The 14,284-nt window shown below is 53.4% G+C and overlaps 2 protein-coding genes across 3 annotated transcripts; one reads left to right on the forward strand and one right to left on the reverse strand.

The window, feature by feature from the left end:
- Positions 1-2,429: 2,429 nt before the first annotated feature.
- LOC112301806 (tubulin alpha-3 chain) lies at positions 2,430-7,121 on the forward strand. Its single transcript, XM_024557322.4, is given in 5 exon segments — positions 2,430-2,484; positions 2,487-2,726; positions 3,786-3,934; positions 4,207-4,887; positions 6,727-7,121. Coding segments are annotated over 5 exon segments (1,422 nt in total). The 3' UTR covers positions 7,024-7,121.
- An 812-nt stretch (positions 7,122-7,933) lies between these two features.
- On the reverse strand, positions 7,934-14,239 carry LOC112301937 (mitotic-spindle organizing protein 2B). 2 transcript variants are annotated; one of them, XM_024557514.4, is made up of 4 exons: positions 13,623-14,239; positions 13,218-13,366; positions 12,193-12,372; positions 7,934-8,193 (listed from the first exon to the last, which is right to left on the reverse strand). In XM_024557514.4, the coding sequence occupies exons 1-4, from the start codon at positions 13,778-13,780 to the stop codon at positions 8,039-8,041; spliced, it is 642 nt and encodes a 213-aa protein (XP_024413282.2). In that variant the 5' UTR covers positions 13,781-14,239; the 3' UTR covers positions 7,934-8,038. The 2 variants fall into 2 exon arrangements, with proteins under 2 accessions (XP_024413282.2, XP_024413281.2); XM_024557513.4 differs by lacking the exon at positions 12,193-12,372 and having other exon boundaries at positions 13,623-13,898.
- Between the last annotated feature and the right edge of the window lie 45 nt (positions 14,240-14,284).

A 14,284-nucleotide genomic window follows, 5' to 3' on the forward strand; every position in this document is an offset into this window, starting at 1 on the left:
TTGCAAGAGCTCCAATGCATAGGTTTATGGCCCCCTGGCACACTCTAGACTTTAAAATTCTTACCAACCTAGGATACTAACACCAGCACCAATAAAAGGATGCTAACTGAATATCCATTACAGGTATTTGCTCTAGCTTAGGTCTGCAAAGGCCTGTCACAGTTACCAGCCCTCGTAACTTCCAACACCCCTGGACAGCTCTGCAGTAAGATTATATTTTGTCCACAAACACATGGAGCCCAGGAGGTGTCAGCTGCTGTAGAGTGGTCTCCACTCAAGCACGGGCTCCTTCTTTGCCCTGCCGCCACACATCACAGCTACTCAGCAGGCGTCTGCTGCACTTGGCTGCGGGGGAGTCGCCACTTCCCGCCCAAAGTGAGGACCAATCAAAAGAGATTTTGTAGTTTTAGATAGAAAATGGCCAATTGCAATTGGGGTTCCAGTCTAAGGCCCGCCCCCTGGAGCAGTCCGAGCCAACTGAAGTTGTACACGCAGCGTGTCAATCAGGACTCTGTGCGCAGCGTGGAGGGCGGGCCATTGGGCTCGTGGAGCTGGACGGAGTGGAGGTGGCTGCGCAACCTGAGGCTAGGAGGTGACCACCATGGTACGGTGGGCTACATAGTGGGGGATTAGGCCCAGGGGGCAGTAGGGCAGGAGGGTGTCATCCCTGACCCGGTACCGCTGGGACCCGGGCGCTTTCCGGGGTCTGTCCGGAGCTGTGTCCAGAGCGTGTGGGTCAAAAGTGGACACCGGACACACTCCGCAGGTGCAGTCACCCTCTGCTCTCACACTTACTTTCCAAAGCAACATCGTGTTGACCTTGAACTCCTATTTGCCTTTGCGATACTGTGTGTGAGCTTCTGAGGGCACTTACACAAAGAGGCAGTATTTACAAGGTCTTGAACTAAGAATGATAGAAAATGGTATATTCTGAAAACCTTGCTTGTTCCATCAGGTAGGATTTTAAATTTTTGGTTGTTTATACTCATAATTCCTTAAACACAAAACCAAACGAACAGGAATAGATATGATAATACCTTTCCCTTTCTTGCACCAAAGGTAGCACATAGTATATGCTCTTGCTCCTTGGTTTTTTGTTGTGCAAAAAAATCCAGCTCCCTCCTTACCAACAACAAGAAAAAATTGCATTGCTGTTCACTGCTGCATAGTATTCCAGTGAGTGGCTGTAGGTTATTCAGCCTGTTTTGTATCACTGGATGCCTGGATGTTTCTGGTGTTTTACACATGAAAAGTACAATAAGTAATCTGTGTACCAGCCGTTTCCTACTGGTGCAGGTGTGTATGGGATGCCAAAAATGGATGGCTGTGATTTTGCAGATACTGTCAGTTTCCTTATCATCAGCAATATATGAGAATTTCTGTTTTTCCACAGCATGGTAGGCTTGCACCTTCATGTTGCTCATTTTTACATCCTCAGTGCATAGGTATGTACTAGGTATTGGTGAATTAAGACATGAATAGTTTAAATATTGATGGAAACCAACCAACACCTGTGTCACTGTGCACTTCTAAAACGAGTGGCGCCCAAGAGACAGCCTTCTGTGGAGACAGGCCAGAATGACCCTCTCACAGGACTTCACATGACCCAGTTCACATGTCACTTGTTCTCAGTTAATGGAGGCTGACGGCTGCTTATTTCAGCCTCAGTTTCCCCTCCTAATCCCTGTGGCGGCTTCCAAACTTTGTCAAAAGTGTGCCTACATAATAACCCACACTAGCCTCAGATTTCTCCCTTTGTAAAAGTTGGTTTTGAAGCTTCTGTTGTTGGTGATTGTACAGCATGAAATCAAGCTCAAAAATTTTTTTTTAGGGCTGAGTTATTTCAAGTGTAAAGGGAAGGTAACTTCTGTTACATGACAGCTAAAAGAAGCTTCAGGACTAGAAAAAAATGTGTGCTTTTCATCATTTTTAGGAGTCGTTATTTTTAGCAAAGACTTTTGTGTTAATGAGAAAAATACCATGATTAGTACTTTCAGAAGAACTATTCAGCCATTGCTTGTTGGTATGATACAGTCTTCTCAAGTTGAAATGCCTAAACATGATTTTATAATTTCATAGTACTTAAACCAGTCCTGCAAGGTCCCAGATAAGTGCCTTATACAGGTGTACTTAAAAAAAAAATTTATACTGTATTTTTACTGTATTGTACTTTGTCTATGTTTGAATACACCAATACTTACCACTGTGTTATAATTACCTATACTGTTTAGTATAGAAACATGCTGTACAGGCTTGTAGCCTAGGAGCAACAGGCTGGACCATAAAGCCTCGGTGTGTAGTAGGTTATAACATCTAGGTTTGTATAAGTGATGTTTACACAAGTTGTCTAATACTGCATTTCCCAGAATGTATTCCTGTCATTAAGTGTTGCATGACTGTATGAATTTCTGGTATCAGGTTTTATTTTCATGCCATATAGTGAGGATTGCCTTGAAGATGAGGGGGCAGGGAGTGGAGTCTCACATTATGTTCTGTTTCCTAGCGCGAATGCATTTCTATCCACGTGGGACAGGCAGGTGTCCAGATCGGCAATGCCTGCTGGGAACTGTACTGCCTTGAACATGGAATTCAGCCTGATGGGCAAATGCCAAGTGACAAAACCATTGGTGGTGGGGACGACTCGTTCAACACGTTCTTCAGCGAGACTGGGGCTGGCAAGCATGTGCCCAGGGCAGTGTTTGTGGACCTGGAGCCCACCGTGGTGGGTAGGTACTCGGGCAAGTAGGGTGGCTTTCCAGGGAGGCTGGGAGAGCCTCCCTAAATCCCTACAGGTGCTCCTTGGAATCCCACTGCAGAAAGGATGGGCGGACACCCGGGTGTATCTGTGACCATGTTGGGCAAGAAACTGAAAGTTAATACGAAATGGGGCTGCTGATTTAGGGAAACCTAACATACAGGGAAAAAGCTGATTTCCCAGGAGTAACCTGGGATTGTGACAAATTCATTCGTGACTGCCCAAGCCCAAGGCAGCTGTAGACCCTGCCTGGGGGCTCGTATCTCCTTAATGCTGTACAGTCTTTCAGGCTGGCGCACAAGAGTTTTGGTGCATCTCAGACATAGAAAATAGAGAACATTTGTTGGCTTCCTCCAGATTAGATGCCTGAAGCATAGTTTCCAAGGAGAGCTGCAAAGAGAGCACCTGTCAGGGGCCATCTAGGAGACGACAGAACATGACCCCATATCCTTCATAGGTGCCATGGTACGACTGCCTGGCAGAAACCACACTGACCTGCTGATGTCCAGTATGAAAGTTTTTAGTATTTTTTATTTATTGAGTTTTCGAGAGAAAGAGGAAGGAAGAGAGGCAGAGACACATGGATTTGTTTTTTGACTTATTTATGTATTTGTTGGTTGTTTCTTGTACGTGGTCTGACCACATTGGACCTGCACCCTTGGTGTAGCAGGACAACGCTCTAACCGACTGAGCTACCTGCCCAAGGCCTGAAGGGTTTGTTTAATTATACCTCTTGGTGTGAAAGAAATAGGCACACGTAGAATTGCCTGTGTGCAGGACTGCGAGCTCTGTTCCTCCTTTGGGAACCGGTCAGGCTGGCATCTGTGCCATGAGTTGAGTTTACCTCCCTGGAGCCACAGAATGCAGATGTGCTCTGTGTATTACAGAGGGAGTCCCTCTGATACACCGATGCTGTGGAGATGCAAGGAACAGCGTGTGCTTGGTAGAATCGAATGGCCCCCAAGTCTGTCTGTGCTGGCGAGTTAACAATTATCCTTAAAGAGCCACGGCACGTGTGTCCTCTCTGTAGACGAAGTGCGCACGGGGACCTACAGGCAGCTCTTCCACCCAGAGCAGCTGATCACCGGGAAGGAAGATGCAGCCAACAATTACGCCAGAGGCCATTACACCATCGGCAAGGAGATTGTCGACCTGGTCCTGGACCGGATCCGTAAACTGGTAAGAGCAGCGCCGGGAGGCCCTCCAGGGTCCCTTTGGCAGAACCCAGGCCAGGGTAGTGGACCCGTGGGTCATCTTCCTTTCTGGGGTGGCCGCAGTGCATCCATACCTCTTCATGTCTGCTCTGCCTCGGCCCTGAGTGTGATGCGTGTTCCCTGGGGATCACTGGAATCCATTCACTCTTGTGGAGGCCAAGAGAAGCGACCTAGGCTTGTTGGAGGTTGGCGGTGTGGCTTGGACAGGCACTGCTCACGGTCTCTGCTTTGTCTCAGGCGGATCTGTGCACGGGGCTGCAGGGCTTCCTCATCTTCCACAGCTTTGGGGGCGGCACTGGCTCTGGCTTTGCGTCTCTGCTGATGGAACGGCTGTCGGTGGACTACGGCAAGAAGTCCAAGCTGGAATTCGCCATTTACCCAGCCCCCCAGGTGTCCACGGCCGTGGTGGAGCCCTACAACTCCATCCTGACCACCCACACGACCCTGGAACATTCCGACTGTGCCTTCATGGTGGACAACGAAGCCATCTACGACATATGTCGGCGCAACCTGGACATCGAGCGGCCCACGTACACCAACCTCAATCGTCTGATCGGGCAGATCGTGTCCTCCATCACGGCCTCCCTGCGCTTTGACGGGGCCCTGAATGTGGACTTGACGGAATTCCAGACCAACCTGGTGCCCTACCCCCGCATCCACTTCCCCCTGGCCACCTACGCCCCTGTCATCTCTGCCGAGAAGGCCTACCACGAGCAGCTGTCCGTGGCCGAGATCACCAACGCCTGCTTCGAGCCGGCCAACCAGATGGTCAAGTGTGACCCTCGGCACGGCAAGTACATGGCCTGCTGCATGTTGTACCGCGGGGACGTGGTCCCGAAAGACGTCAATGCGGCCATCGCCACCATCAAGACCAAGCGCACCATCCAGTTTGTGGATTGGTGCCCAACGGGATTTAAGGTAGGATGGGGGGGGGGGGGCAGATAACAAGTGGTTTTGCCTTTGAGCGTGCAGCAGGCCCTGGGATTGAATGCTGCCCCTGGGGGGAACCCTGTTCCCTGGCAGCTCAGCTCTGGTCATCAGTTAGTGAACCAGAGCGACCACTTATTCAGTGGTGTCTTTCCTTTTTTATCTTCACCCGATGATGCGGTGTTTTAAAATTGATTTGATAAAGCGAGAGGAACATCAACAGATTGCCTCCCTCACATGCCCTCACTAAGGATCGAATCTGCAAACTAGCTATGTGTCCTGACCCGGAATTGAACCTGCAAACTTTATGTTACGGAATGATGCTTCAACCAACTGAGCCACCCAGCCAGGGCTCACTGGTGTCCTTTGAACTTCCTGAATCATCACATTGTTTATGTGTCCTGAGAAATTTTTTTTTAACAGAACAGGAAATTTTCTGCAGTATCTCTGTTCCCATTTGGGGGTGGAGTTAGTGTGGGAAATGGTGGTTAGCCTTCACAATAAGACCTTTTTTTCTTATAATAGGAATTTTCTGGGCATTATGGGTAATTTTGTGTGGATATTTGAAATTGGGACATTACTATTGGTGTCACTAAATCCCACTTAATTCCGTACGCATATAGAAATTAAGCCCCATTTAAATGTCCTATGAAGTGTTTAAGTAAAAGTCATGATGAATCTCTATGGGAAAAAAATGATGACATCTTTCTCTCTCTTGGTAAGCCGAGAAATTCTGGCCCAAGTGTGCCCCAGCCTCCATTTCGTACCCGCCCTCCACTGGAAGCAGAGAAGCAGCCTGCTGTCGAGTTTCAGCTTTGCCTGTACTTGACTCCTGCAGGCTGCCTATTCTTTCCCTCTGGGAGCTGTGCTTCCCTGAGCCTCGCTTTTCATGCCGCCTCGTCTGGCTCTGACCCTCACCGCTTCTGGTGGGCCTGCTGTGCTGGGTTCCTAACTGGGCCTTCCTACACTGGGTCTCTTCCTCTAGTTCAGGGGTCAGCGTGGGTGGTGGACCAGCGCCTGATTATGTAAAGTTTAACGTGAACACAGCCTCCACCATATAGTGGCCTATTGTTGTGGCTGCTTTTGGGCTACAAAGACATAACTGAGTGGCTGTAACAGACTGTCCGGCCCACCCCGCAGAGCTTGTGTACTGTCTCACCCTTTGTGGACGAAGTTCGCTGATCCTGACTCTAGCTAACCCTGTCTGTATTCGGCCCAAAGCTCTGGTCCTGTCTCCTCTGGTTCTGAAGCCTGGAATGTCACCCCCTCCCTCCTACTTTGCACACGCACAGACCACCTGCTTTGCAGTTGCAGCAGTGGCCCTAGGTCCTCTGGCCGTGTGCCTTTCGCTCCGCTGTACACACACCGATTGTTTGGTGGGAAAGCCGGGCTAGGTTCTCCCGTGCAGCACCACCACAGTTGTGTGCTGGGTGAAAGGGCTTCTGCTGTGGAGATCAACTCCCTTGTTGTTGAAACCTATGGAGAAAGTAACCCGTAGGAATCCAGGGCAGTGTCCTCCCTCAGAAGGAAGGCAGTTCTATCGCCAGATGCCTATCACATGTCACAGTTGCTGGGACACAGCCCTTTGGGCAGCTTGGGACTGAGCCAGAGTGGCTGGCTGTAGCCACTTCCTTATCTGGAAACCAGCACCCTGCTTTCCTGGCATCTTGCCTGGCGCAAAGAAGGGCTCAGAGACTATGGGGTGAACCAAGCCTCTGCCAGGTCACCAGAGGGCAGGGCACCCATATGTTGTACATTTCTGGGAAAGCAGCTACCGTTTCTGGGTTCGACAGAGGCTTCACACAGTGCTTTATCCCCCTTCTCTGGCAGGTGGGCATCAACTACCAGCCCCCGACCGTTGTCCCAGGGGGAGACCTGGCCAAGGTGCAGAGGGCTTTGTGCATGCTGAGCAACACCACCGCCATCGCCGAGGCCTGGGCCCGCCTGGACCATAAGTTCGATCTCATGTACGCAAAGCGAGCCTTTGTGCACTGGTACGTGGGGGAGGGCATGGAGGAAGGGGAGTTCTCCGAGGCCCGGGAGGACCTGGCAGCTCTGGAGAAAGATTACGAAGAGGTGGGTGTGGATTCCGTGGAAGCAGAGGCTGAAGAAGGGGAAGAATACTGAGTGGGAGAGTGGGGCTGGCGGGTGTACCTCTCTTCCACCCTTTCCTGCCTCCCCTCAGCTCACGTGGTTTCAAGTTGTTTGCCATTAAAGTTTCTGTCACACCTGTCTGATGCAATGCCTGGCTGGGACACACTCATCTGCCCACTGGAGTGGTAGGGCCCAGCGCTGGCTGGGCCGGCATGGAAGGCTGGTCTGGGTTACATGGTGCAGTGCTGGGGGGAGCGGGGGGGTGCAGCACTGACCACACCTGTAAGGAACTACTGCTAACATGACATGACCCAGGGGAAACAGTATTTCCGATCCAAGATTTCAAAGTGTAAAGATTTACTAAATTCTAGGAATATTGAGTGAACAGGATTTTCAACTGAATCTGCCATTTTTAAGGCTTTTCTACTGATGGGACATGTGGGCTAAAGTATAAATGCTTAGAAGTAGAATTTTAAAATCTGAGATCCATAGATGGCCGGGGGTGTCTACTGAACCCCTAACTCTGGGTCACATGTGTAAGGTCAGGACATTTTGGGGGGAAGGGGTTTTGGAGTCTCCAGTGGCATGCTTGGCCCACAGGTTAGAAGCTCTGCACAATTCATCTGTGTCCGGTGGTGACCTGACAGTGTCCCCAGCTCCGTGCTCAAGCCCCTGCCCCCACTGCAGCTGAGCACCTGGGAATGGTCTCAATGAGTCACTCCTTCACATCAAGCAGAACGTGTTGAAATCTACTAATAAAAGACCCAGTGATACGGATATATTCTCTGAGACCTGAAAATGAGCTCCAGGAGGGTGATGTCACTGGTTTAAGTCACTGGGTCAGTTCAGCTGCAGCATAATCAGGATCAGCACACAGAACTAATTCTAGATATTTGTGCCTTAATATATTCAAAAGATGGTAGCAAACATCTTGAATGGACCCTCAGTTTTTCAAAAAGGTTTATTACCAACTGGAGAAAATAATACATAACCTTGGCCAGGAGGTCGGTGGAGTCCACAGCAGGTGGGTGTGACAAGTCTGCATGGCTCAGGTGCTGCGGGTGGGGCTCTTCCCTGGCCCGCCCCCCTTGGGCAGCCTGGTAGCACTGGGCTGTCGGGGCATCCTCTGGCTGGATCCTTCCCGGCCGCTTCGTTCTGCCAGGGCTGGGCCTCCGCCAAGAGCAGTGCTGCCTTTGTTTCTCCCTGAGCAGACACAGAAAACAATCGTTAGGAACCAGGGCAAACTCCAGTCACAGTACCCTCTGTACTTATGTTCCTTGAGCAACACTGACATCTAGTATGTTTCTGGGGTCACAGTCCTTTCAGCGGGGGACCCTACATCAGCCCAGAGTTCTAAGTAGTCCTTGGCAGAGCGCAGGAGGCCTTGAGGGTGTACTAGGACAGAGGTCATGCACAGAAGGAGGGGGAAAGTGTCGACGGTCAATTTAGGGGAAGCTCAGCATGCTGACTCCTGCCCAAGGAAGCGTATGTAGTTATAGCTGCAACTGCCAGTACACGGGAGGCTCGCTATCAGCAGGGCCGCTAGCTCACTGCCGCCTGGGCCCTCTCCTCCTCCCTGGATGGTCCATGTCTGCATACATCAGGCTGATAACAAGGGAGCACAGGAGTCATCTGGGTCTTCTATAGCATCTGGGTTAGGGACTTCAATCCTGGGCCCCTGGGCACCCCACAAACTCTCAACAGGGCGTTTGCCGAAGGACTCAGAAGTACAGCTGAGGCACAGCTCACCCCGAGCAAGTGGCAGGGTGGGTCTCAGGTGGGCCTGACTCTGAAGCCAGCTTTTCTTTAGCCTGTCACACATGAGTTCCCCGCCCCCTCAATGTAATGACAAGGGTCCTGCTGGAAACTCAAGGGTGAGGGAAAAGTAGAAAATGGCAAGTAATGTTTCTCCATAAATCTGACAAGGCCCTAAACTCTGGAAATAAGACACCAAAGTGGCTTTGAGCCACAGAGGACATTAAGAAAGCCATCTAACAATGAAAGCAGACCATTTAGTGCACTCTGTGTGATTCATGAAACCCTCAGGAATCCCGTGCTCTTGGGGTTACTGGGGAGATCCGCTCAGGCCTCTTCAAGGAGGTGGAGGGTGGAGAATGGTCTCCAGGGTCTGCAATGGAAAGACCTACTGTGTTTGGGCTCAGGCTCTGCCACGCCCTGGGGAACCCAGCATGGGGCTTTTTGGAGCAGGTGGAATGGAGGGCCAGGCTGAGCCGAGGATGACCAGGGGCTGGAGAGAGGCGGGGACATGCCCGGTTCCCGAGGGCACAATGACTGGACAGTAAAAGTGGTGGTCTGACTTACCATCTTCAGAAGTCAGTGTTCCTCTACCCCAAAACCAGCCTGTGTCCACTCAGGGTTTTGTGATGCCCTAATGAAGTAAACTCCCAAAGCACACCAGCCTGTCATTCCCCGGTGATTTGGGGAGCCCCTGAAGGTGGGGAGATGGCCAGACACAGAGGGACACTGTCATTTACCTTTGATGTGGCCCACATGAGTCCCACTCACCATCCCCTGCAAGCTCTGTGGGCAGAGCTGTTTGGGAACAAGGCCTTATAAGAAGTCCCAGCAAGAGCTGCTGGTCCCCAAGAGGCCTTTCTCCTTTGCGGTGGGAGCGCCCCCTCATGGTGGTATGGGCCAGTGATGCAGCCAAGACAAAACATAAGTGGCCCAGAGCCTGCAGTTGAATGCATTTTGTATGAGGAAGGAAAAAAATAGGGTGGGCAAGGAGGACAGGTGAGTGAGAAATGAGGAGGCAGAAAGAAAGTGCTACAGGCTACAGCTGGGTGAGGCAGCACAGGGAACCCAGTGTCTTCAAGGCCTCTGGCCATTCCCGGAGAGCCTCCGCAAGTTCTGCTGCCCTCTCTGGCTGGGCACACAGCAGGGGCTTAATCAGTGCTTCCAGAACACATGCAGACAATAACAAAGATTGGCATGCCACAGGGATGTGCACACACACTTTTAACCCTTAGCCCGTGCTTCGTGGGCCGTGCTCTCCCCAAATGCACACGGCGCTGACGGTGTTTCAGGAACAGCGTTCCTGCCACGCTCTGCAGCACAGCGGTCCGACAGAAATACAGTGCGAGCCGCATATGGCATTTTAAACTTCCTAGCAGCCACATTAAAAAGTAAAAAAACAAAAAACAAAAACAACAAAGGCCCCCAGGAAATTAATTTACATAATATATTTTAATTAACTAAAAAGCCCCTTTTCAACATGTACTCAATATAGAAATTATTCGTGAGGAGTCATGTTCCCTTTCTGGGCCCATTCTTCGGCCTCTGGGCCCATGGTGCGGACTCCCACTCACAGTGCCTCTTCAGCACACCCCGGGGCTGTGGCTCCCGTGCTGGACAGCGCAGCTCTGGCCTCTGCACACCAAACTTCGCCTAACATGTTCTGGAGTGACATCTTTTTAAAACTTATAGTTTCTCTAAACTTCAACGACAGCACTCAACTGAATTACGTTTTTCCTCAGTGACTCCCCACCCTCCCCATGACAAGAATTACTCTTCTGTGCTTTCGGGTCTTGTCTCCTCCTTTTCTGCAGGAACAGGCAGAAAGGAGTCAGCCTGCTGGTGGAGTCCCTGCAGGCCACCTTGATGGCAGGGGGGTAGAAACCCAGACAGAATCAAGACCATGGCCTGGAGCAACTCTACACCCCACTTCTGTGAGAAGCCTAAGGCCAGTCAGCCCCAACAGCCCCAAAGCCCTATCGTCATCCTAGGCCACCACAGTCCCCACAGCTGGATCACGCTGACAACTCATTTCCCCACCCCGACCCTGCTGTTAATGAGGTGGCTAGAAGGTCTGCATGAACGGATGCTGCGATTAGTGGCCTCAGAGACCTGTCTTGTCTGGTGGCCTCTGCCTCTTGGCTGTAGCACACTCCTGGCATGGCCCTGTAACTGCCCTGCTCCCCTCCAAGTTCTCCCCATCAACAACCTCCCAGGCTGCCTTCTACGCACACCACGCATCTCCCCAGGGCCCCTGTGTTCTCCTAGCCTGGCTTCTGGCCACCAGCCTAGTAGGACCCAAGGCCTGAGCATCAAAGAGAAAATGACCCCAGTTCTTCACTCTGTCCCCACCTCCCTCTGATCTTCCCAGCCCCTCTAGGCCAATGCCCCCAGAGCCACACCCATGGCGCACCTCCTGACTCTCCACTCTCCTCTTCCCCCCACCCTCCAGCACAAGCCCAGCTCCCCCCAGGGCCTGGACACAAACCATGCATCTCAGCCCACCTTTCCTCTCTTGGCCTCCCCACCTTCTAGAGCTCTGCAGCTGGCAGAGGGGGCCCTGTCCCCTACCTGCCCCCCGCCCCAAGCCTGCTTAACTCCTGCAGCTTCAGTTCCCATCTCTGCCACTCATCCAGCCATCTCCCTCACTAGACTGAGAGCGTGTCCATCTTGCAGCCTCACTGCGCCCTCAGCACTGAAAGGTGGTCTGGCACCCAGTCACTGAGTGAGAGGTGCCACCCTCTCGAGTGAGGAGGGCTCTGTTCCCAGTTTCTCCCTCCCTCTGGGAACTCACCCATCAGTTCCTCAGCTCAGCCTGTGGTCCACCCTCCCCTACTCTGAACTGCCTCTTAGCCCTTCCCTACACCTCCCTGGCCCGAGTACCAAGAGACACCTGGGACAGCGAGGTGGGGTGTGTAGGAGGTCAAAGCCAGAGCACCTGTGGGATCTCAGGCCCCCGGCTGACACTGGGCCCCCAGCCTCATCACACCTGGCAATGCCTACAAGGTATCCCCAGCTCTGGAACCAGGCAGGAAAGGGGAATTATGGTTTTAACCTCCGGGCTGCCCATCCAGGTACGTAACAGCATCTAAGAAACCAAGGTGTTTCTCACACCTAAGGCTTTGCTGTCCACACCATGCCACATGCCTCTTCCCTGCCCCTCGACCTCTTGTCTTCCTCTGGGGCATGGGCACCTCTATAGAGCGTAAGTCTCACCAGCAGAGTTAGTCTCTGTGGGGTAAGGGGTGTTGATCCCATTCTAGAAGTACTGGGGTTATATCTTAGTAAACCATGAAACATGTTCTCACTCTCTAAGCTGTGCGGCAGAGATGGCCAGCAGGACCCTGCCCTTGCAGCTAAAAGCTGCCCTGGCTTTCTTGGGGCATAGCAGTTTCCATGGAAACATGAGAGCACACCATCCCCCAGAGATAAACCAATAAATGCAACCTGCAAAAGGAGAGAACAGGCAGCAAGAGAACCGGAGGGAACCGGGGGGCCCCGGAGAGAGAGGCGAGTACGTGGCAGCTGGGCTGTGATGCAGAACCGGAGAGGCCGCAGGCCGTGGGGCCGAGGAAAAGGAGGGCCTTGCAGAGGGGCTACAGTTCTTGGCAGAGAGAAAGGAGGCCTCTGCAGGTCAGAGAGAGACACAAAGAGAGGAGATGGAGCATGGGTCAGTGAGGAGGCTCAGGGCCTCTCAGGAGAGAGGGAGCGAGTGCCTAGGACCCTGGCACTCCCACCCAAAGGGGCCAGCCTGCTCTCTACTCCAATGTCAGCTGCTTCTCAGAGTGTAAGTACCTGAGTTCTCTGGCCAAGAAGGTTCTGCTGCATCTGGGAGGGTTTCTGGCAGCCCTCAGGAGCATAGGCGATGCGGTGCTCCGTCATAACACCCCCCTCACCAGCACCTGTTCATGCCCTAGTCATGACCCTCGTGGGTGAGACGGCCCCTCAAGCCTGAGCCCAGTGCTCTGCCACTCAGGCCTCTGTCCCCGGACTCTCTGGGGACAGCAAGGACTGCCATGCTGACGAGGTACGTATAAAGTAGGGGGCTGTAGGAAGGCCTCTGCCTGCCCACTCCCGGAGCATTTCCGTGGAGACTGCATTTGCCAGGAGAATAGGAACCAAGGCAAGTCTCGTCCCTGTATTTGTGGCTTGAAGGCATGAGTGATAAGGTGAGAAGAAGCTGGGGCAGCAAAAGTCCCAGATGAGCCCTAACCTGCTTGGGCCACGCTGGGGCACCCATTCTGCCTCCACCTGATCTAGACGGACTCTCTCAAGGCTAGCATTGAAGCCAAAGCTGGGGACTGCGCCAAAGGGGAGAGCCCTTGGATGGGCCCAGTGGGTCCTGGGAGAAGACCTACAGAAAGGCCTGGCCACTGAGGGTCTAGCCCTGCTGTGCCGGGCACTGCCCACCTCCTGGCCCCGGAAACCCCACCTCCCGGGACACAGGGGCAAGAGAGCACCCCAACTCTGACCTCGGGTCTCCGGCATGCTCGATGTGGGCGGGGACACAGCCGCAGAGTCCTGGGGCTCGCTCGCCAGCCTCTGCCCGGCACACATGGACTTGAGCATCTGGAAGACTGCGAGGGGCGCGACGTTCAGCTTCAGCAGGTCCACCAGGATCCTGGTGAGAACAGACGCGGTGCGGAATGAGCCCTCTTGGTCACCGGCCCGTGGGCTCCGACGAGAACGGGCCAGACACAGCTACCAGACCGGGGTTAGGCCCAGAAGAGCCACCTCCCTCAAGGCCCGACTCTACTCTACATCCCCAGGGGGTTCCGACAAGGACAGGGGACTCGTATATAGATCAGTGGCCCGGCGGGGAGCTGAGAGCAGAAATGTCTGGGGGTTGGAGGAGCGCGCAGCCCCCACCCGCTCACTTGAACACGTCGGGGTCCATGGCGCCGCCAGCCGCCTGCGCCAGCTCGTACAGCTCCATCTCCTCCGCACTCAGCACCTTCTTCCGCCGCAGCGCGAGCTTCTGCAGAGCTGCCTCCAGCCCCGGGGGTGGCCCGGGCCCGGAGCCCGTCGCCGCCATCTGCTCGGCCTGCGGGAAGACAGGCGACCCGCTCCCGCCCGGCCGGGGGCCCCTACAGAGCCCTCGGCTGGCCCAGAGGGCGGTTTCTCTCCCAACAGCGCCACCGCCTGGCCTCCGAGACAACCCAGCCCCGGAGAGCGGGGATTGGTCCGTCTCCCCTCCGCCATTCGATCCACAGTTACGTGCTGGCAGTGAGTTAGGCGTGGGGAATAAGGTGGCGGGCCAAGAGACCTGGTCTTTGGTGATGAGGACTTCCCTGCTAGGCTGTACTGGTCGTTGTCGCCGAAGTAGAAATATCCAGTGCAGTGCCTGGAATATAGTGACCGCTCAATAAATGCTTGTGGGACGAAGGGCAGTCGATGCACAAAGTGTAATTGTTCCGCTCCAGGATGCCCCCCGGCGGCGCGCTCCCAGGGCCCTAACGAACAGCCCCTCCTGATGCGCACGCGCGCTGCGCGCCGCGGACACACAGTGCACGAGCTCAGGCATGAGGTGCGCAGACGC

This window comes from Desmodus rotundus, chromosome 7 (assembly GCF_022682495.2).
Source record: "Desmodus rotundus isolate HL8 chromosome 7, HLdesRot8A.1, whole genome shotgun sequence".
In the NCBI taxonomy this organism is placed as follows: domain Eukaryota; kingdom Metazoa; phylum Chordata; class Mammalia; order Chiroptera; family Phyllostomidae; genus Desmodus; species Desmodus rotundus.

Bases quoted from the DNA above. Each gene is read 5' to 3' on its own strand.
- LOC112301937 (XM_024557514.4), bottom strand. From the start codon at position 13,780: ATGGCGGCGACGGGCTCCGGGCCCGGGCCACCCCCGGGGCTGGAGGCA. The intron at 12,373-13,217 runs GTCAGAGTTGGG...TCTGACCTGCAG, and splicing joins GAGCATGCCGGAGACCCGAG to AGGCCTCCTTTCTCTCTGCC. The intron at 8,194-12,192 runs GTTGCATTTATT...GTGTCTGCTCAG, and splicing joins CCTGTTCTCTCCTTTTGCAG to GGAGAAACAAAGGCAGCACT.